The sequence below is a fragment of the Lepus europaeus genome, chromosome 20, assembly GCF_033115175.1.
Source record: "Lepus europaeus isolate LE1 chromosome 20, mLepTim1.pri, whole genome shotgun sequence".
NCBI lineage: Eukaryota > Metazoa > Chordata > Mammalia > Lagomorpha > Leporidae > Lepus > Lepus europaeus.
In genome coordinates, this window is record NC_084846.1 from 54,991,066 (window position 1) to 55,012,879 (window position 21,814).

Below are 21,814 nucleotides of genomic sequence, written 5' to 3' on the forward strand. Positions count from 1 at the left end.
AATTTCTCCATTTGGATTTCTCAAAGTCTACTGCTTAGTACACAGTAAGGTGACACAAAAATTGGTGACTGAACTTCAACTTAGGCCAAGAAAATGATAAGCGTCAATAATACTGAAGGTTACTCAGGAGTACTGGCCAATGTAATTAAAACAGATAGGGGCCAGTGCTGTGGAGTAGTAGGCTAAGCCTCCACTTGCCAGCTGGAATCCCATATGGGTGCTGGTTCTAGCCCCGGCTGCTCCTCTTCCAATCCCGCTCTCTGCTATATCCTGGGAAAGCAGTATAAGATGGTCCAAGTGTTTGGGCACCTGCACCCTCGAGGGCAACCTGGAGGAAGCTCCTGGCTCCTGGCTTTGGATCGGTGCAGCTCCAGCTGTTGCAGCCATTTGGCAAGTGAACCAACAGATAGAAGACCTCTCTCAGATCTCTCTGCTTCTGCCTCTCTGTAACTTTGCCTTTCAAATAAATAAATAAATAAATCTTTTTTAAAAAATAAATAAAACAGATAAAAGGTAAGGAAAACATGGGGACAGAATTCTCATTGTTTACAAATGATACAGTCCCCTCCTTGTAATCCTGAGAAACCTCAAGAGATACTTTGAACATAACAGATTTTCACTTCTGGTAATGGTGATGTAGCTCCTATCAAACCGACCCTGTCACACTTAACAAATATAAATGTTGAACAAAACACAAATCACAACTATCTGAAGCCATTAGACAGCAATCAAAAGCGAGTAGAAACCAGAGAGGAAGCAACACTTGGGGAAATGAAAAAGCGTTGTCTTGAGTTTCTGTTGCTTTACCCCGGGCAGATCTCATTTGGCACAGAGTAGTAATCTGATATTCCACTAGCTTCAACAATTTGGGATTAGATTTATGGCAACCAGAGCACCTGGAAAATGAAGGAGACTATCCTAGAAAAACAGCTACAGAGGCTCTGGATGTAGACTCTCCAAGCCTGAGCTATGCACTTGTAGGACAGCCTCCAAGCCGCTAAAACAACGGAATAGCGATTCAGCTGTCGTCCACTGCAAGGGGACAGAGTTTCAAGTATGAATAAGGTTAACAAACATTGATAATTCAGAGGACTATAACTAACCCAGAATCTGTAATACACGAGGGCATGTCAAAAAGTTTGTGGAGGGGCACCGATCCTGTCCCGGTTGCCCCTCTTCCAGGCCAGCTCTCTGCTGTGGCCAGGGAGTGCAGTGGAGGATGGCCCAAGTGCTTGGGCGCTGCACCCCATGGGAGACCAGGAGAAGCACCTGGCTCCTGCCATCGGATCAGCACGGTGCGCCGGCCGCAGCATGCCTACTGCGGCGGCCATTGGAGGGTGAACCAACAGCAAAGGAAGACCTCTCTCTCTCTCTCTCACTGTCCACTCTGCCTGTCAAAAAAAAAAAAAAAAAAAGTTTGCGGAAAATAGAAGGAAACATTATTTTGGTGCAATTATTTTGAAATCCATGTGCAGGTTTTTTTTTTTTCCCCCCAATAAAACAAATTTTCCATGAACTTTTTGAAAGCTCTTGCATCATTCTAAATGTCTAAGAATAAAATCCAACTATTAGACAGATGCAAAAACAGGAAAATGGAAGAAAATGCAATCTGTGGAAAGCAATCTTAAAAAGTGAGCCATATGTTGGAATCAATAACCATCATGTATCTAAATCGTGCTATCATCAAAGACACAAAGACAAATACTGCATACAGAACAAAAAGGCAGGAAAACTCAGTAAAGACATAAAAAAACTATGAGAAAGAACCAATGGGGCCGGCGCCGTGGCTCAACAGGCTAATCCTCTGCCTTGTGGCGCCGGCACACAGGGTTCTAGTCCCGGTTAGGGTGCCGGATTCTATCCCGGTTGCCCCTCTTCCAGGCCAGCTCTCTGCTATGGCCCGGGAAGGCAGTGGAGGATGGCCCAGGTCCTTGGGCCCTGCACCCGCATGGAGACCAGGAGGAACACCTGGCTCCTGGCTTCGGATTAGCGCGATGTGCCGGCCGTGGCGGCCATTGGAGGGTGAACCAATGGCAAAAAGGGGAAGAGCTTTCTTTCTGTCTCTCTTTCTCACTATCCACTCTGCCTGTGGGAAAAAAAAAAAAAAAAAGAACTAATGGAAACACAAGAACTGAGAAATAGCTATCTGGAAAAAAACTTAAACAGTTTAAGAGAATTTTAGAGAGGAAAAAAAGACCAGAAGGAAAATTTGGTGACTTTGAAGACAGATTGAGAGAAATAGTCCCATCTGAAGATCAGACAGACAAAAAAGTTGTATTAATTTACTTAAAATACATGGCTTTTAAATTTTTTAACAGTGTATTATGAGGTTTATGATGTACATAACATGATAATTACAAAGGATGGAGCAATGGACTCAAATAGCTGTAAGATTCTAACACTGTGAAGTGGTCTATATTAATTCTAAGTAATTTGTAAAAAGATATGAATGTATACAGAAGTCAAGAGAGTATTTCTTAGAAGAATGCAAAGAATGATAGTTAAAATCCCAACAGATAATTAGGATTAATTTCTAAAACTATTCAATTAATTCAAAAGATAGCAAGAAAGGAGAAACAGAGGAACAAGAAGCATGCAATGACAAAAAAAAAAAAACATTGAAATATAAGACAAATTCAATGACAGCAATAATAAATATGAATGAACAAATAAGCAGTTCAATGAACACTTACAGGGTGTTAGAGTGGATAAAAAAAGCAAGATTTAACTATATGCTATCTCAGACATGTAAATGGCATAAAAAACCTGAAGTGCTATGTTAAAATCACACTAAAAAACAAGTATAGGGGCCGGCACTGTGGTGTAGCAGGTAAAGCTGCCGCATGCAGTGCTGGCATCCCATACAGGTGCCGGTTCGACACTCAGTTGCTCCACTTCCAATCCAGCTCTCTGATGTGGCCTGGGAAAGAAGTAGAAGATGGCCCAAGTCCTTGGTCCCCTGCGCCCATGTGGGAGACCCAGAAGAAGCTCCTGGCTCCTGGCTTCAGATCGGCTGAGCTCTGGCTCTTGTGGCCATCTGGAGAGTGAACGAGTGGAAGAGCTCTGCCTCTCCTTCTCTCTCTGTGTAAATCTGACTTTCAAATAAAATAATATTAAAAAAAAAAAGTATATGAGGGACACTTCATGATGAGAAGTGTCACAAAGACATTAAATGTGCATAAACCTAACATTAGAGGCTCAAAGTATAGTAAGCAAATTGACAGTCCGAAGGAGGATACGTACACAAATCCACACATGTGAACAGAAATTTTAACATTCTTCTCTCATCAACTCACAGAACCAGGCAATAAAAATTGACAATGTCATCTTGAACTACATCATCAACATTAATTAACATTTATAGAGTACACAAATGCAGTCTTTTCTTTTTTTTTTTTTTAAGATTTTTTTTTTTTTTATTTGACAGATAGAGTTATAGACAGAGAGAGAGACAGAGTCAGAGAGACAGGTCTTCCTTCCGTTGGTTCACTCCCCAAATGGCCGCTATGGCCAGCGCTTCGCCGATCCAAAGCCAGGAGCCAGGAGGTTCTTCCTGGTCTCCCAAGTGGGTGCAGGGGCCCAAGCACTTGGGCCATTCTCCACTGCTTTCCTGGGCCACAGCAGAGAGCTGGACTGGAAGAGGGGCAACCGGGACTAGAACCTGGTGACCATGTGGGACGCCGGTGCCACAGGCAGAGGATTAACCAAGAGAGCCACAGTGTTGGCCCTGCACAATGCAGTCTTTGCAAACGTAAATGGTACACTCACCAAGACAGACCATACCTACTGAGATTAGGTCATTAAACAAGTCTGAACAAATTTCAAGGAACTGAAATTTTACTGCTGTGTAAATATTTAACAGTAAATTACCCAGAAGAATAAACTATATCCTAAATAGCAGATGTGTCAGAGAAGAAAGGGGGATTTTAAATGAATGATGAAAATACAACATGCAAATCTTTGGCCTTGGAGGAAACAAAACAAAAAAATGTGAACAACAAACCACAAACAGAAATACAAATTTACAATAAACATGAAGATCTCACTTGTAGTTAAGAAGTTCAGAGTTTTGGTTAAAACAAATTCATGGAGCTTTTAATTTCATTGTAAGGAATTTTTGTAAGTGAATAAATAAAGATGTGCTTTAAGGATGTTAATTACAGTAATATTTCAAATAGCAAAAAATTGTACAAATAATCAATAGAGGATAGTATATTTATGTAACCTGATGATTATGTAGCCATATATTCACTTATAAAGAAAGCTTATTTTTTTTTAAAGATTTTTGTTTATTTATTTGAAAGTCAGAGTTACACAGAGAGGAGAGGCAGAGAGAGAGAGAGAGGTCTTCCATCTGATGGTTCACTCCCCAACTGGCTGCAATGGTCAGAGCCGTGCCAATCCGAAGCCAGGAGCCAGGAGCTTCTTCCAGGTCTCCCACGTGAATGAAGGGGCCCAAAGACTTGGGCCACCTTCTACTGCTTTCCCAGGCCATAGCAGAGAGCTGGATCAGAAGTGGAGCAGCTGGGTCTTGAACTGGCACCCATATGGGATGCCTGCACTGCAGGCGGAGCTTTACCTGCTACACCACAGCACTGGTCCCTAGAAACCTTTACATCACATATTAATTTTAAAAAGCACATTATATCATAACATTATTGTTAAAAAATGTTGTTTTCTGTGTCCTATTTGATTTCCTTTAATGTAGATGATATATTATTTTTAGAATCACATAAAAATCAGTAAATAGCTCTTTTTGTTAGATCACTTTCTATAGCCTGCCTGACAGTATAAGCACATCTGAAATGCATTCCCTATGTAGTTCCTTAAAGCTTCTCACTTTGGCCACTGGAAATGCTGATAATGAGCTGTCATATAAAGATGAGCCTCTGGAACCCAGCAGTCTTGAGTTCAGTTTTACCCAATTTGATTCTAATTCTTTCAACTTTCAGTGTCTGGAAAACATTTGGCATTGGGTCTGCAACACAGAAATGCTAATGGTAGCATTAAGTGGTATAATGTGTCAAAAATATATCTTTGTAATAAAGTAACTCATGAGTAAGCACCAATTGCCAAATTTACTTTAGTTAATCAAATTAAAGAATATTCTTGGCCGGCGCCGCGGCTCACTAGGCTAATCCTCCACCTTGCGGCGCCGGCACACCGGGTTCTAGTCCCGGTCGGGGCACCGATCCTGTCCCGGTTGCCCCTCTTCCAGGCCAGCTCTCTGCTGTGGCTAGGGAGTGCAGTGGAGGATGGCCCAAGTGCTTGGGCCCTGCACCCCATGGGAGACCAGGAGAAGCACCTGGCTCCTGCCATTGGATCAGCACGGTGCACCGGCCGCAGCACGCTACCGCGGCGGCCATTGGAGGGTGAACCAACGGCAAAAGGAAGACCTTTCTCTCTCTCTCTCTCTCACTGTCCACTCTGCCTGTCAAAAAAAAAAAAAATAAATAAATAAATAAAAAACAAAAAACAAACAAACAAAAAAACATCAGATTCATGGTTCCATTGCAATGATACTTATTCAGGAGGTCTGGGGGTGGGGATGCTCAGGAATATGAATTCTAAAGAAACCTCACAGAGGAGTCACTGTGTACTTATGTCCCATGTGGGATCTGTCCTTAATGTGTTGTCCAATGTGAAGTGATGCTATAACTAGTACTAAAAAAAAAAAAAAAAAAAAAAAAAAAAAAAAAAAAAAAATATTCTTATATAGAGCCAATTAGAACTGTTGGAAAAGTTTAGGTGTATTATAAAGAAATTGTACTAAGAACAAATTGATATTATATAAAAATACACTATGTATTATAAAAGCATGAGATATATAAAGCAAAAATATTTTTTAAAAAAGATTTACTTATTTATCTGAAAGGCAGAGTTATAGAGAGAGAGAATCTTCCATCTGCTGATTCACTTTCCAAATGGCCACAGTGTCCAGGGATGGGCCAGGCAAAAGCCAGGAGCCTGAAGCTTCTTCCAGTTCTCCCAAGTGGGAGAGGGTGCCCAAACATTTGAACTGTCTTCTGCTGCTTTCCCAGGCACATTACCAGGGAACTGGATTGGAAGTGGTGTAGCTGTGTCTCAAAACTGCACTCATATGGGTTCACATATGTTGGAATTATAGGCAGAGGCTTTACCCACTATGCCACGATGCCAACCCCCAAAAATAAATTTTTTAGAAAGGTAAAATTATTTTTTTGTGTTATAACAAAGGAAAAACAACAACTACTATATACAGATTAAATATGTTAACTTTTACTCCTATCTACCAATAATTTTTTTGGTGACAATTTTGGTTTTGATTCTATATCAGCTATTCAGTAAATATTTATTGAATGCTTATATGCCATAAACTATGTCAGGCAGTGAGAGGTACAAATGTCAGGGAAAACCAGATGCAATTCCTGTCTTCATGAATTTATAGCCTAGGAAGAAAAAAGATGTTGGTAAAATAAAAGCATAAAGAAAACAATCATCCCTGTCAAACGCCATGAAGAGATAGAGAATTAGAGTGAAGGAGGCTAGAGACGGTGACGCTGGAACATGGCCTGGAGCGGGCATGTAAAGGATGAATGGGAGTTAACCAGGTGAAAGAAGGCAGTGAAGACTTTCCAGGGGGCCGGTGTTGTGGTGTAGCAGGTTAAGCCATGGCCTGCAATGCCTACATCCCACATGGGCACCGGTTTAAGTCCCGGCTGCTCTCCTTCTGATCCAGCGCCCTACTAATGCACCTGGGAAAGCAGCAGAAGATGGCTCAAATCCTTGGGCCCCTGCACCTGCGTGGGAGACCCAGAGGAAACTCCTGGCTCTTGGCTTCAGCCTGGCCCAGTCCTGACTATTGCAGCCATTTGAAAAGTGAACCAGCAGATGGAAGATCTCTCTTTCTCTAATTCTACCTTTCAAATCAATCAAATTTCATAAACAAAATGGGGAAAAAAACTTTCCAGACATACCGGACACAACATGTTCAAGGTCCTTAGGAAATTAGAAAATTCAGTGTAGCTGGAACATGGAGACTAGGAGGGAAGTAAATAATTCCAAATTTAGCTTAGAAGTGATAGGAAATCAATGAAAAGAATTGGGGATAGGAAGGACAAGCAGTCACAATCAGATTTGAGAAATTTTCTTCTGACTACCATAGAAACAAGCAAAACAAACTGGCTATGGGAAGCAGGAAGGCAGACCAGACATGAGGCTGCTGAGTACCGTGAGAAATACTGGCAGCTAGAGCTGGGTGATGGCAGTGGAGATGAGCAGAAAACAAGTTCAGGATTTGGGAGCTGACTGAGACTTCGGTGATGCTAGAATACCTGGGGTGAGGCAGAGGGACTGTCAAAGCTGATACCCCATGTTTCTCCCTTGGCTGTCTGGCTGGTTGGCCAGCACCAACACTGAGATATAGGGAATTCCAGGGAACCAGGGATGGCTGGAGGAGCCTGCCTGCAGTTTCAGACATGTTGAGGCTAAGGTACTTCCAAGATATCTTGGAGTGGCTTCCAAATAGGCAGTTATAAGACATGGAGTTCAGAAAAGAGGTCCAGCCCAGAGGGAGAAAACAGTATTTATCAAGGCTTGGGAGAACACATCATTTCCTAGGAAGAGAGGAATATGAGAAGAGAAGATGTATCCACCGAGGTTTATTGCTCCTTGAAGATGATGGACCTCCAAAGAAGTTAAAAATAATGTTTCGATATAAATTTATTCTACGTACAAACAAATTATCTTTGGTCTCATATGTTGTGAATTTTCCTTATTTTCTCATTAGGTAGCATTTTATTATATCTACTTTATTATTAAAATAATTATTAAGTAGCATTTATCATTAGGTAGCATTTTTAACTTACTTTTATTACTGGGGAAAATTCACAGATTTCCCTTTATATTCCCAGCACAGGCCTCTTTAAAACTCAATTACTGGGGCCGAGGCTGTGGCACAGTAAGTTAATCCTCTGCCTGAGGTGCTGGCAGCCCATATGGGCACCGGTTCTAGTCCCGGCTGCTCCTCTTCCAATCCAGCTCTCTGCTATGGCCTGGGAAAGCAGTAGAAGATGGCCCAAGTGCTTTGGCCCCTGCATCCACGTGAGAGACCCAGAAGAAGCTCCTGGCTCCTGGCTTTGGATCAGCACAGCTCCAGTCTTTGTGGCTATTTGGGGAGTGAACCAACGGAAGGAAGACTTTTCTCTCTGTCTCTCCCTCTCATTGTCTTTAATTCTGCCTCTCAAATAAATAAAATCTTAAAAAAAAAACCAAAAAACTCAATTACTACTTAGTAAGTACTGTCCAGCATTTATGCCTTCTGCTTATTCTAGAACACCTTTGTTACTTTGGGACTCAATCTGACAACAGATAGTATAAAATTCAAATCTATTTTCCTGTATAAAGCCGAAAGCTTCCTGTATACAGCTGAGAGAACGCTAATAAGGATATAAGCTACAAACCTTCTGAACAGTTCAGTTTAATAGCTCTGAAACAGAGTCTGTCCTGGCTTTAAAGAGCAATTACAGTACACTGTGGTTCTGTGCTTGTCTATTTTATTCAATAACATCATTTATCTCTCTCTCTGTAAATCTTATTTGATTATCAAATGTAGTGATACTAACTAGAAAGTACAGAAGAGATGCTCAACTGAAGACCTGCATTACCTCTACTTTATGTCTTACTGGGGAATGAAATATAGAATAGTAAATTATCTGGCCAGCGCCGCAGCTCACTAGGCTGATCCTCCGCCTGTGGTACCAGTACTCTGGGTTCTAGTCCTGGTTAGGGCGCCGGATTCTGTCCCGGTTGCTCCTCTTCCAGTCCAGCTCTCTGCTGTGGCCCGGGAGGGCAGTGGAGGATGGCCCAAGTGCTTGGGCCCTGCACCTACATGGGAGACCAGGAGGAGGCACCTGGCTCCTGGCTTCGGATTGGCGCAGTGCAGACTGTAGCGGCCATTTGGGGAGTGAACCAACAGAAGGAAGACCTTCCTTCCTCTCTCTCTCTCTCTCTCTCTCTCTCACTGTCTAACTCTGCCTGTCCAAAAAAAAACCAAAAAATAGAATAGTAAATTATCAAAAAGGTTACTGCAGGATATACACATGTCAAGTAGGAAAATTCAGTTAGATTTCACCTTATTAAATTTGTTTCTGTTATGTGAAAATAATTTGGAGAACTATCAATGGAGCTGACCACCTTATAATACTTGATGGTTTTATACACATACACACACACACACACACATATAAAGGGATGTTCCTTTTAATTACAATGAAATTACCCATAAAGTCAGCCTTGGATTCTATATGCTACTTTTAATATATTAAGTATGATACAGTATATCATCTGGCTAAATGCAGATATCTGTGGCAGAGACGGCTATCTGTACACGAAAATGCTGATTACGGAACGGTTGCGTGCAGTTACTGTGGTCATGCATCTGAATTACAGCTAATGGAATATGTGCAGAAGTGATGTCAGCCACCTCTGGGACTGGCTCAAAAAGCTGCTCACACTGACTCCTCCTGTCTTTTCCTTCCTGGCTGGTTGGCTGGAATGGAGATGGTCCCAAAGGCCACCCCAGAAGACACTTGTTCAGCATGGCAGTCACAGTCAGATGAGGGCGTCTAAGACAATGTGGAGCAGAGCCCCCATCCCACCTGATCAAAACCAAAATGCTTTTGACCTACTATGTGATTAAGAAACACAGTGTGTGAGCCTCCAATTTTGCTTTGCAGCCAGCCTACCCTAACTAGCAGAGGGGGGGAGATCCTCTTATCTGCTGAGGATGTATTCTAAGACCCCAGTAGATGCCTGAAAGTGTGCATGGCACCAAACTCCATGAGTATACTGTTTTCTACTATTATACATACCTATGTCACTGGTTAATTTGCAAATTATGCATAGTATGAGATTAACAACCAATAATGAAATAGAATAACTGTAATAGGATACTGTAACAAAGTTGTTGGCATCATGACATTCTTGCGTTTAGAGGTCATTCCTAAGTAAAATAATGGTTATCTGAACAAGACTGAGAAGACTACTAATACTAGCAAGTGGGTGGTGTATACAGCATGGATACACTGCACTAAGGGAGGATTCATACCCCTGGGGGGACTGTGTGGGATTTCTTCACACTACTCAGAATAGGGTATAACTCAAAACTTACAAATTGTTTATTTCTTTTTATTTTTTATTTTTTTATCTTTTGACAGGCAGAGTGGACAGTGAGAGAGAGAGACAGAGAGAAAGGTCTTCCTTTCTGTTGGTTCACCCTCCAATGGCTGCCGCGGCCGGTGCGCTGCGGCTGGTGCACTGCGCTGATCCAAACCCAGGAGCCAGGTGCTTCTCCTGGTCTCCCATGGGGTGCAGGGCCCAAGGACTTGGGCCATCCTCCACTGCACTCCCGGGCCACAGCAGAGAGCTGGCCTGAAGAGGGGCTACTGGGATGGAATCCAGTGCCCCGACAGGGACTAGAACCCGGTGTGCCGGCGCCACAAGGTGGAGGATTAGCCAATTGAGCCGTGGCGCCGGCCCACAAATTGTTTACTTCTGAAATTTTCCATTTAATATATATTCAAACTGTGGTTAAACATTATCACTGGCTAAAAAGGAAATATTTGGTCTTTAAAACAAAAATGCAGACAAAATATTTTTACATATATGTATATATAAAACATTACCTACTTATTCCATCATTTTCTGAAGGATTAATGTTAGGTATCGTGGAAACAAACATACAAAAACATATTTAAGGCTGCTTTCCAAGAGCTTCCAAATTCATAAAAAGAAATTAAGATTATAATACTGTATTCTAAATATATGACATGTATATTTGATGGGATATAAGGTAACAGATAGGAAAAGTCCCAGTGGAGACTTAGAAAGACATAACAGAAGTTTCCCAGAAAAGATAATTTCTAAAGACAAACTGGAGTGAGCAAGTTAAAGAAATGGGGAGACTGACAGCCCAGGTAAAGAAGCCTGCACCTGGGGCTGGTGCTGTGGTGTAGCAGATAAAGCCGCTGCCTGCAGTACTGGCATCCAATATGGGCGCTGGTTCGAGACCTGGCTGCTCCACTTCTGATCCAGCTCTCTGCTATGGCCTGGGAAAGCAGTACAAGGTGGCCTAAATGCTTAGGCCCTGCACCTGCATGGGAGACCCAGAAGAGCTCGAAGCTCCAGGCACTGCGGACAATTGTGGAGTGAACCAGCGCATGGAAGACCTTTCTCTCTCTCTTTCTTTCTCTCTGCCTCTCCTTCTCTCTCTGTGTAACTCTTTCAAACAAATAAAACTTAAAAAAAAAAAAAAAAAAAAAAAGCCTGCATCAGGGATCAGAGTTGTAGCACAGCAGGTTAAGCCCCCGCCCAGAATCAATAGATGGAAGACCCCTTTCTATGCCTCTCTGTCACTCAATCTTCAATTAAATAAATAAATCTTAAAAACAACAATAAAAGAAGCCCTTGACAGTGAAGAATTTTCAGCAGAGAGTGACAGCTCAGATCGGCATTTTAAAAGAACAATCATAGGGCCCTGGTAATGGATAGAGCCACTGCCTGCAGAGCCTGCATCCCATATGGGCATCCCAGCTGCTCTGCTTCTGATCTAGCTCCCTGCTAATGGCCAGAGAAGGCAGTGGAGGATGGTCCACGTGTTTGGGCCCTTGCACCACATGGGTGTCCCCGAGGAAGCTCCTGGCTCCTGGATTCGGATCCACCCATCTCTGGCTATTGCAGCCATTTCGGGGAGTGAACGAGGAAATGGAAGATTTGGATGTCTCTGTCTTTGTCTCTTTCTGTATCTCTGCCTTTCAAATAAATAAACAAATATATCCTTGAGTTCAGCTGTGGACATCCTTAGGGTATGAATAGAAAATTATCAATAGACATCTAGAAACACAGTCTCTAACATTTGATTAAAGTCAAATGGAAGATACAGGCTTATTGTTTTGGTGGTTTTAAAAGCCATTGGTTACATGTATCATATAAGTGTGCAGAACAATGATTTTCAGAGAGTAAGCCACTTGTGAGGTTTGTCTACAACACATTTTTATGCCCTATTCCATACTTAAGGAATTAAGACTCTCTGGGGCTAATCCTAGGAGTTTAGGTTTAGCTTTTATGCTGTTCTTGATTCCCACCGAAACTGAAGAGCCACAGGTACACAAAGTGGGAAAGGGGAAAGAATGTATTCGAGTCAGGACATCAGTTCAGAGTGCTATTTAACAAATTAGGAACAGTGGTGATCAATGAATGATGGAAAATGGAGTTCTACATTTTCTTCTAATCAAAAGATTACACAAAAGTTTTAGAAGGTGGTATTTTATTTTAATTTAGATGACAGATTTACAGTTAAAATAGACAAGCAGAGACTCAAAGTGACTGGAAAAGAATATCCATTTACTTGCCATTTTCTTTCTCTTTAAAAAAAATTGATTACAGAATACTGTTCTTTGAAACCTGCCTAAATGTCAAATATCAAATATGAAACCAGAGGGTCCAATTCACCATGTGACAACTCCCAGAATGGCTTTTTTTTTTTTTTTTCTTTTTTGACAGGCAGAGTGGACAGTGAGAGAGAGAGACAGAGAGAAAGGTCTTCCTTTGCCGTTGGTTCACCCTCCAATGGCCGCCGCGGCTGGCGTGCTGCAGCTGGCGCACTGTGCTGATCCGAAGGCAGGAGCCAGGTGCTTCTCCTGGTGCAGGAGCCCAAGGGGTGCAGGGCCCAAGCACTTGGGGCATCCTCCACTGCACTCCCAGGCCACAGCAGAGAGCTGGCCTGGAACAGAGGCAACCGGGACAGAATCTGGTGCCCCAACCGGGACTAAAACCCGGTGTGCCGGCACCGCAAGGTAGAGGATTAGCCTAGTGAGCCGCGGTGCCGGCCCAGAATGGCTACCTTAAGAATCACAGAGAGGGATCGGTGCTGTGCTGGCATTTCACATGGATGTCAGTTCGAGACCCGGCTGCTCCATTTCTGATCCAGCTCTCTGATGTGGCCTGGGAAAGCAATAGAAGATGGTCCAAGTCCTTGGGCCCCGACACCTGTGTTGGGAGACCTGGAAAAAAGTCCTGGCTCCTGGCTTTGCATGGCCTAAACTCGGGCTGTTGCAGCCATTTGGGGAGCGAGCAGACCTCTCTCTCACTCTCTTTGCATCTGTGCCATTCAAATAAATAAATAAATGTTTAAAAAAAAAAAAGGCGCCTGGCTACCTGAAAGAATTACTAAAGGATTTAAAGGGAGATATAGATTCAAATACAATAGTAACAGGGGACTTCAACACCCCACTCTCACCAATAAATAGATCAACCAGACAGAAATTCAATAAGGAAACAATAGAGCTAATTGACGGTATAGACCAAATAGACCTAATAGATATCTTCAGAACCTTCCACCCCACAGCCACAGAGTTCACGTATTTCTCCCCAGTACATGGAATGTTCTCTAGGATTGACCATATGCTAGGCCATAAATGGAGCCTCAACAAATTCAAAAAAATTGAAACTATACCATGCAGCTTCTCAGACCATAGCGCAGTGAAACTCGAAATCAACAACCCAAGAATCTCTACACCATATGCAAATATATGGAGAATGGACAACATGATCTTAAACGAACAGTGGGTCATTGAAGAAATTAAAAGAGAAATCAAAAGATTTCTAGAAACAAATGAAAATGATAACACAACCTATCAAAACCTGTGGGACACAGCAAAAGCAGTGCTAAGAGGAAAGTTTATAGCAATTGGTGCTGGAAAGGAACCAAACAAATGAACTCTCCATGCACCTCAAGGATTTAGAAAAACAGCAGCAAGTCAAGCCCAAATCCAGCAGGAGGAAAGAAATACTAAAGATCAGAGAAGAAATAAACAGAATTGAAACCAAAAAAACAATACAAAAGATCAACAAAACCAGGAGCTGGTTCTTTGAAAAAATAAACAAAATCGACACACCATTGGCCCAACTAATCAAAAAAAGGAGAGAGAAGACCCAAATCTGTAAAATCAAAGATAGTAATGGAAATGTAACAACAGACACAACAGAAATAAAAAGAATCATTAGAAACCACTACAAAGAGATGTATGCTAACAAATTGGGGAACCTGGAAGAAATGGATAGATTCCTGGACACATACAACCTTCCTAAACTGAGCCATGAAGATATAGAAAATCTAAACAGACCCATAACCATGGAAGAAATTGAATCAGTAATAAACGCACTACCAAAAAAGAAGAGCCCAGGACCGGATGGCTTCACTGCCGAATTTTACCAGACATTTAGAGAACAACTAACCCCAGTTCTTCTCAGATTATTCAAAACGATTGAAAGGGAGGGAACCCTCCCAAATTCTTTCTATGAAGCCAATATCACCTTAATTCCTAAGCCCGGAAAAGACACAACAGAGAAAGAAAACTACAGACCTATCTCCCTGATGAACATAGATGCAAAAATACTCAACAAAATTCTGGCAAACCGAATCCAACTGCACATCAGAAAGATCATTCACCCGGGCCAAGTGGGATTTATCCCTGGTATACAAGGATGGTTCAATATTCGAAAGTCAATCAATGTAATACATCACATTAATAGATTGAGAAACAAAAATCATATGATTATTTCAATAGATGCAGAGAAAGCATTCGACAAAATACAACACCCTTTCATGATGAAAACCCTAAGCAAATTGGGGTTAGAAGGAACATTCCTCAACACAATTAAGGCAGTATATGATAAACCAATGGCCAGCATCATATTGAATGGGGAAAAGTTGAAGGCATTTCCATTGAAAACTGGCACCAGACAGGGATGCCCACTCTCACCACTGCTGTTCAATATAGTCCTAGAGGTGTTAGCCAGGGCCATCAGACAAGAAAAAAACATTAAAGGGATACAAATGGGAAAGGAGGAAGTTAAACTAAAAAAAAAAAAAAAAAAAAAAAAAATCCCAGAGAACTGGGAGCCAGTGTTGTGGCACAGTGGGTTAAGCTGCTACTTGCCGCAGTGACATCCCATATGGGTACCGGTTTGATCCCTGCTGCTCCACTTCCAATCCAGTGCCCTGCGAATGTACCTCTGAAAGAAGTAAAAGATGGCTCAATACATGGGTGGTGCCACCAATGTGGGAGACTTGGATGGAGTTGCAGGTTCCTGGCTTTAGTTTGGTGTAGGCCTGGCTGTTGTGGCCAGTTGGGAAGTGAACCAGTGGATGGAGTTCTCTCTCTCTCTCTCTCTCTCTGTAACTCTGACTTTCAAACAAATAACCTTTTTTTAAAAAAAAAATTTTTAAAGAATCACAGAGAACTTACAACATAACTTGAGACTTGATGATTTCTTGATGTATTCTAAATGTATGACATGTAGTTGATGGGATATAAGGTAACAGATAGGAAAAGTCCCAGTGGAGGCTTAGAAGCTTTCTCTCTTTAACTCTTCCTTTCAAATAAAAAAAAAAATCTTAAAAAAAAAGACCCGAAAAAACAAAAAAGCATATTCTGATGTTGATGCTTTAACTTCACTTTGTGTATTTCATAATAAGAGGAACTGCATTTACAAAAAATAAATGCTGTTAACAAAATTCTTAGGTATTTACTTGAACTGTATTCTTTACTGACTGCAACAAAAATTATTGTCAAAAGCCAAGACTAGGACTATGCAATCCAATGCCCAACCCAAGTAAAATTAGATGTATTTCTAAAATGCGACAATCAAAGTTCATTTAATAGCTCAAGTTTTTTTTTTTTTATAAATTTTTTTTTTGACAGGCAGAGTGGACAGTAGAGGGAGACAGAGAGAAAGGTCTTCCTTTTTGCCGTTGGTTCACCCTCCAATGGCCGCCGCGGTAGGCGCGTTGCGGCCGGCGCACCGCGCTGTTCTGATGGCAGGAGCCAGGTGCTTCTCCTGGTCTCCCATGGGGTGCAGGGCCCAAGCACTTGGGCCATCCTCCACTGCACTCCCTGGCCACAGCAGAGAGCTGGCCTGGAAGAGGGGCAACCGGGACAGGATCGGTGCCCCGACCGGGACTAGAACCCGGTGTGCTGGCGCCGCAAGGCGGAGAATTAGCCTACTGAGCCGCGGCGCCGGCCTAATAGTTCAAGTTTTAAAACAACTGCTCAATTTCCTCCCTTTGATTTAAAGCTAGTTTATAGTGCAAATACAAGGTATTATGAGGATGATGCACTAAGAAACCTTGGGCTTATTTAACAAGATTCACGTTATCTGACGCATAAGACATTTCTAATCTTACCGTGAGCACGAAGCAAAGCTTCAGCAGTAAACAGAGGGGCCTGGAGCATGTCTGCCGTCTCCACAATAAGCATATCTTTCAGCCTGCGCAGGTCCTGCGGCCTTAATCCTTCATATGGCTTCAAAAAGAAAAAAATGAAGTTAGGTTAACTACCAAGCTCTTAGCAAGAATCAAGATATCTATAAACACATATATACGATGATCATTTACTCAGTCTTCCAGTTTCAGTTTCGTTACTGAAATTCAGAAGTCCACTGTCGTAGATTTCACACTTACCCTTCCAGAAAGCCTCTTTTAAACTGGGAAGCAGGTGCTGGGCTCATGCCTCTTACCATTCTGAAAATCAAAGTATCATCCTATCACGGCAAGGCTGTCTTACCTTACAATCTGAAAATTTGGATAGCACAAAAAAGCACTAGAAACAAAAATCTATAATGATACTACTATGCAATAATCATTATTAGAGTTCTTGTGTACTTCTATCCAGCCTGTTCTTTCTACAGTTCAGTCACGTGTGAATTCAGTGTGTGTGTAGTTAGGCAAGGTCTGAGTCACTGAACCATCAAAACATCTACACGCAATCCAACCAGACTCTACCTGGATTGCTGCTGGGGTTATGTGGTCCCTATTAATTAACTTGGAGAGAAGTGACAATGCCGTACTGCTCAGACCTCCTACTCAAGCTCATGTTCTCTACTGCCCCTCTGTTTTCTTCCTAAGGTACTGGATCGTCTCAGGTTTTTCAGTCCTTTGCTATCCTTCATTGATTTAACTTTTAACAGAAAATACGGAAAATAAAGGTCACAATGGTCTTACCACTCAGAATCAATTACCAGTAACATTTTTGCCATACCTGTTTCAAGGCCTTTCTGAAACAAAACCTGTGACATGTTTCCTCATTCCATTTCCCTAATTTTCCTCATCTGTGCCCACAGCAATCACTATCATAAATTTGATTTATAGCCTCATAATTTTATGGCAAAGCATTATATACAACACAGGCAACGTGTTTTTCTTCTATTTTTATTCAATATTATTTTACCATTAATTATACACACACACACACACATATACCTTTCATTCCTTTAAACAGAAGTAATCAGCTTACTGCAGTAAATATAGAACCAAAGGTCCTAGCTTAAAAATTCCCAACTACTGCTCAGAAAAACAACCCTAGATGTGCTTTGGCAGCATCTATCACAGTTTTCCTTCCTCCCTCCCTCCCTCCCTTTCTTTCTTTCTTTCCACACTAACTGTGAATTTAATTTAGTGTGATAGAACTTCACTTTCTTTGTGTGCACTGATAAAATCACATCTCCAGAAGTATATATCCAGGACCATTGTGCACACCAACTTGAAACCTTCCTCTTCAACTTCTCTCTTAACCATCTTTTTACAAATGTTTATGATTATTTAAAATTTCTGATTAACATAATACATTTTTTATGAGACAAGAGCATTAACTGCTCCAACAGGGCAATCAGCATTTCCATTTCTTTACCTTTTATGTTTGCAGCACACCAGCTCCTCTCTTCCAATTCTTTGTATAGTATCTAATTCATAGTTATTAATTCTAGTCACCCCACTGTAACCCTCTTCCAGGTTAACAACACAAAGTTGGGGCTGGCACTGCAGTGTAGCAGGTAAAGCTGTTGCCTGCAGCACCAGCATCCCACATGGGCACCGTTTTGAGTCCTGGCTGCTCCGCTTCTGATCCAGCACCTGGGAAATGCAGCAGAGGATGGCCAAAGTACCTGGGCCCCAGCACCCATGTGAGAAACCTAGAAGAGGCTCCGGGCTCTTGGCTTCAGCCTAGTCCAGCCCTGACTGTTGTATCACAGCTTTCTGAATGCTCAGGGGAGTTAACAAATCACCTCAGCAATTGTAGGTGATTTACATATTCTATAATTAGATGTTACTTTTATTCCTGGCTTTGTTTTTTAACATTGTGGTAACAATTTCATCAGTTTTCACTTAAATCCATGACTAGTTCTATTTACCAGTGGTCATTTCTCCTAGCTGCTCTAACCTGATTAAATTCCTAATCCTTAGACATTTTCTGCCAGGGATGCATAGGAAAACAATGAGTATGTTAATAACCTAAAAGACTAACACTCTTGGGGCTGGTGCTGTGGCATAGTGGGTAAAGCACTGCCTGCAGTGTTGGCATCCCAACTGAATGCTGGTTCAAGACCCTGCTGCTTCATTTCTGATCCCACTCTCAACTATGACCTAGAAAAGCAGGCCATATAAGATGGCCCAAGTGCTTGGAATCCTGTACCCAAGTGGGAGACCTGGAAGAAGCTCCTGGCTCCTGAATGGCCCAGTTCTGGCCTTTGTGGCCCTTTGGGGAGTGAAACAGTGGATGTTAGATCTCTCCCTCTCTGCCTCTCCCTCTCTGTAACTCTGCCTTTCAAATAAATAAATAAATCTTAAAAAAAAAAAAAGATTAACACTTTTGACCACATGAAAATCTGTTGAGACTGGAACATATTTTCCCTTTAATGCATAAGGAATCAGTAAGATTCATGATAAGCAGTGAGTTAAAAGGAATTTAAACAGTAATAAAAATACAAACATCCTCAAGATACAAACTTCATCTAGCAAAATGGCCAAAGTTTAAAAAAAAAAAAAAAAAGACAATATACTTAATGTTGGTAAAATTCAGTGAGCTGGTCCTCAGATACACTTGGGTGAAAATAAAAAACAGTGTATCATTTAATAACTGGGCATCTTTTATCATGAACCTTTAAAATAATCATCTTTTGATCACATATTTTAAGTGTTGGAATCTATCCTTCATTTAACACAATTTAACACAAATTCTCCTCAGAAAAAAGTCCCAAACTATATTGTGTACAGTCTGCTTTTAACTTATTTTATGAAACAAACTTTCATCCTCTTTCATGGTCTGCAGTGTTCACTCCATTGTGTGTTAGATACTGTACATAAACACTGCTCCTAGAAAATGTGTTCCAAGTCCAGTCCTGGGATTCCAGAAACCTCTCCTTGCCTCAGCAGTGATAGTATTTCACCTTATTTCCACCTGCAGCATCTGCCTTTTTCCTGGTCTTATTTCTTAAATATTCTTTTCCAAATTAGCCATACTTCTACTTCATTCATGCCGAGCCAAATAAGTAGAAGGCGAATGGTGAATTTAATCATGACTCACAAATTAGTGTTATCTAGAAACTGATAGTGAGAGTGACTAATAGGGAAAAAATTGATTTGCCTTGCAATTTTGATATGACATAGTAAAAGATCTGCTTTTAGATACACTAAGAAAGAAGAGATAAGATAAAGCAATCTGTATAGATTAAGCTTTTTTAAATGCATGCAGTTTTAAATTTCAATAGGTAACAACGGAAGAAAAAAAGTTGTTGAAGGACAAAGAACTCCTGCCTTCATGAACACGTTATATATTCACTCCAAACCTCTGCAACAGAACTGTAATTCAGGTCATGTGAAGCATTTCAACACACTGCTCGGTCCCAAGTGTGTACTGGCTCTCTCTTCTGCAGGAAGGATTAAAATGAAGGTGCCTTTCTCTTTCCTCTTATAAAGATAAACTGCTTCTATTTTCAGATTAAACACAAACCAGCAATAACCTTCAAGGCAGTCAGTACTGATACAGAGAAAGAAAAAGGAAACCAAATTAAAAAGAAACAGTGAAATAAAGGTACCTCTTTTTCATCAGTGCATACTACTGTTACCAGAAGACCACGGGAGAAATATGATACAGTCTAACATACAAACTGCACTGCTTTGATAAAATGATAGTTATTTTCAAAAACTGTTTCAGAAAGACTATAACATAAAGGAATTATGAAACGTATTTTTAAAAAGATCTGTTTATTTGAAACGCAGAGTGACAGGCAGGGGAAGAGGGAGGCTCTAGAGAGACAGAGGGAGCCAGGGTGAGGGGGAAGAGACTGATTGATTGATTTTTCCGTATGCTGGTTCACTCTCCAAATGGCCACAAGAGTCAGGGCTGGGCTGGGCCAGGCCAAAGGCAGAAGCTAGGGACTCTATTCAGGTCTCCCTTGTGGGTGACACGAATGCAAGTACTTGAGCCCAGGAAGTGCAGTAGCAGGAAGCTAGATTGGAAGTGCAGGTAAGATTCTAACCCAGGCACTCTGATAGGGAATATGGGCATCCTAAGCAGCGGCTTAACCAGCTGCACCACAATGCCTGGCAGGAAAGAAGTATTTTTTTTTCCCCAAAATGAAAACAGGCTCTTGCTTTACTTGCTGCCCTCAACCGTAAAGGTGAAACATGTTCATTGTCAGAGAGAGAAAGAATAGGTATTTATTTACCCAAATGTGCTGGTAACTGCTTAAGTTTTAAAAGATGTAAAAGACATATGGGGGTGGGGGGATAAGTTATGTATTTCTGATTCCTTTTCTTTCTTTTTAAAAGATTATTTATTTTTTATTTGAGAGAGAGAAAGTTAGAGAGAGAGAGAGAGAGAGAGAGAGAGAGAAAGAGAAAGGTCTTCTATCTGCTGGCTCACTCCTCAAGTGACCACAATGGCTAGAACTGGGCCGATCTGAAGCCAAGAGCTGGGAGTTTCTTCCGGGTTTCCGAGGTGGGTGTAGAGGCATAAGCACTTAAGCCATCTTCCACTATTTCCCCAGGCCATAGCAGAGAGCTGGACCGGAAGAGGAGCAGTCGGCACTTGAACCGGCACCCATATGTGATGCCTCCACTGCAGGCAGAGGTTTAGCCTACTGCACCACAGCGCTGGTCCCTCCAATTCCCTTTAATACTAATCTCTCATTAGCTGATCCATGAGCTTTGCCAGGGAGGGATGGAGAGGGAAGAAACAGCCAGGAAAAAGTCTATATTCTTAGACACTTCCCTTCACTTCAGTTTCTCCTCTTCTCATCCAGCTGTTCCTGCCTGGGCATCAAGATCAACACTATCCCTTGCTCTGACCCAACAGGAAGGCAGCTGCTCCTGCAGAGCAGAGTAGGGTAAACCTGCTAAGGCTAAGCAGAGTAGCCAGCTAAGGAAACCTCCAATACAGCTCAGAAAAGAAACACGAGCCTTCCTGAGTCATAGACTGGGACTGGGGAGGGGCAGGAGAATCTTAGATGGGCACACTGCTTACCTTTCCTTCATCGCTGGGACGCTCTCACACATCACTCTCCTACAAAGTCTGACCCCCTCCCTATGCCTGATATTCCCTGAGTTTTCTGTTCTTTCCTCTGGGGTTTAAATAAAATGAACACAGTCTTCCAAGATATCACTCTTAGTTTTATTTCCCTACAGCGTTATCACTCTCTGACATTATAAACTTATTTGTGTGTTTCTCTCTCCTTGCTAGGATATCAATACCTAGAGGGCAGATGTTGATCTTTGTTCCTCACTGTTATTTCTAAGAACCTAAAATAGCTAAGCACTTACCTGGATTTTTTCCTGATTAACGGGGTTAAGAAGTGAACCTTAAATTAATCACTTAGATGGGATGATTGAATTAATATGTGTCAAGGAGAAGTTACTGAGATGCAATATTATCTACTATTCAGACTACTAACAATCAAAACTTAGTTAAGGGCTTGGCATTGTGAGGCAGCGTGTTAAGCT

At 41.7% G+C, this 21,814-nt stretch overlaps 1 protein-coding gene across 5 annotated transcripts in view; it reads right to left on the minus strand.

The window, feature by feature from the left end:
* ANKIB1 (ankyrin repeat and IBR domain containing 1) overlaps positions 1–21,814 on the minus strand; it is a 155,372-nt gene that overhangs the window by 59,244 nt on the left and 74,314 nt on the right. For all 5 annotated transcript variants that reach the window (XM_062178059.1, XM_062178057.1, XM_062178056.1 and 2 more), the window contains one exon: positions 16,226–16,343. In XM_062178059.1, coding sequence (XP_062034043.1) covers positions 16,226–16,343 — 118 coding nt within the window. The remainder of the gene's footprint in view (positions 1–16,225; positions 16,344–21,814) is intronic.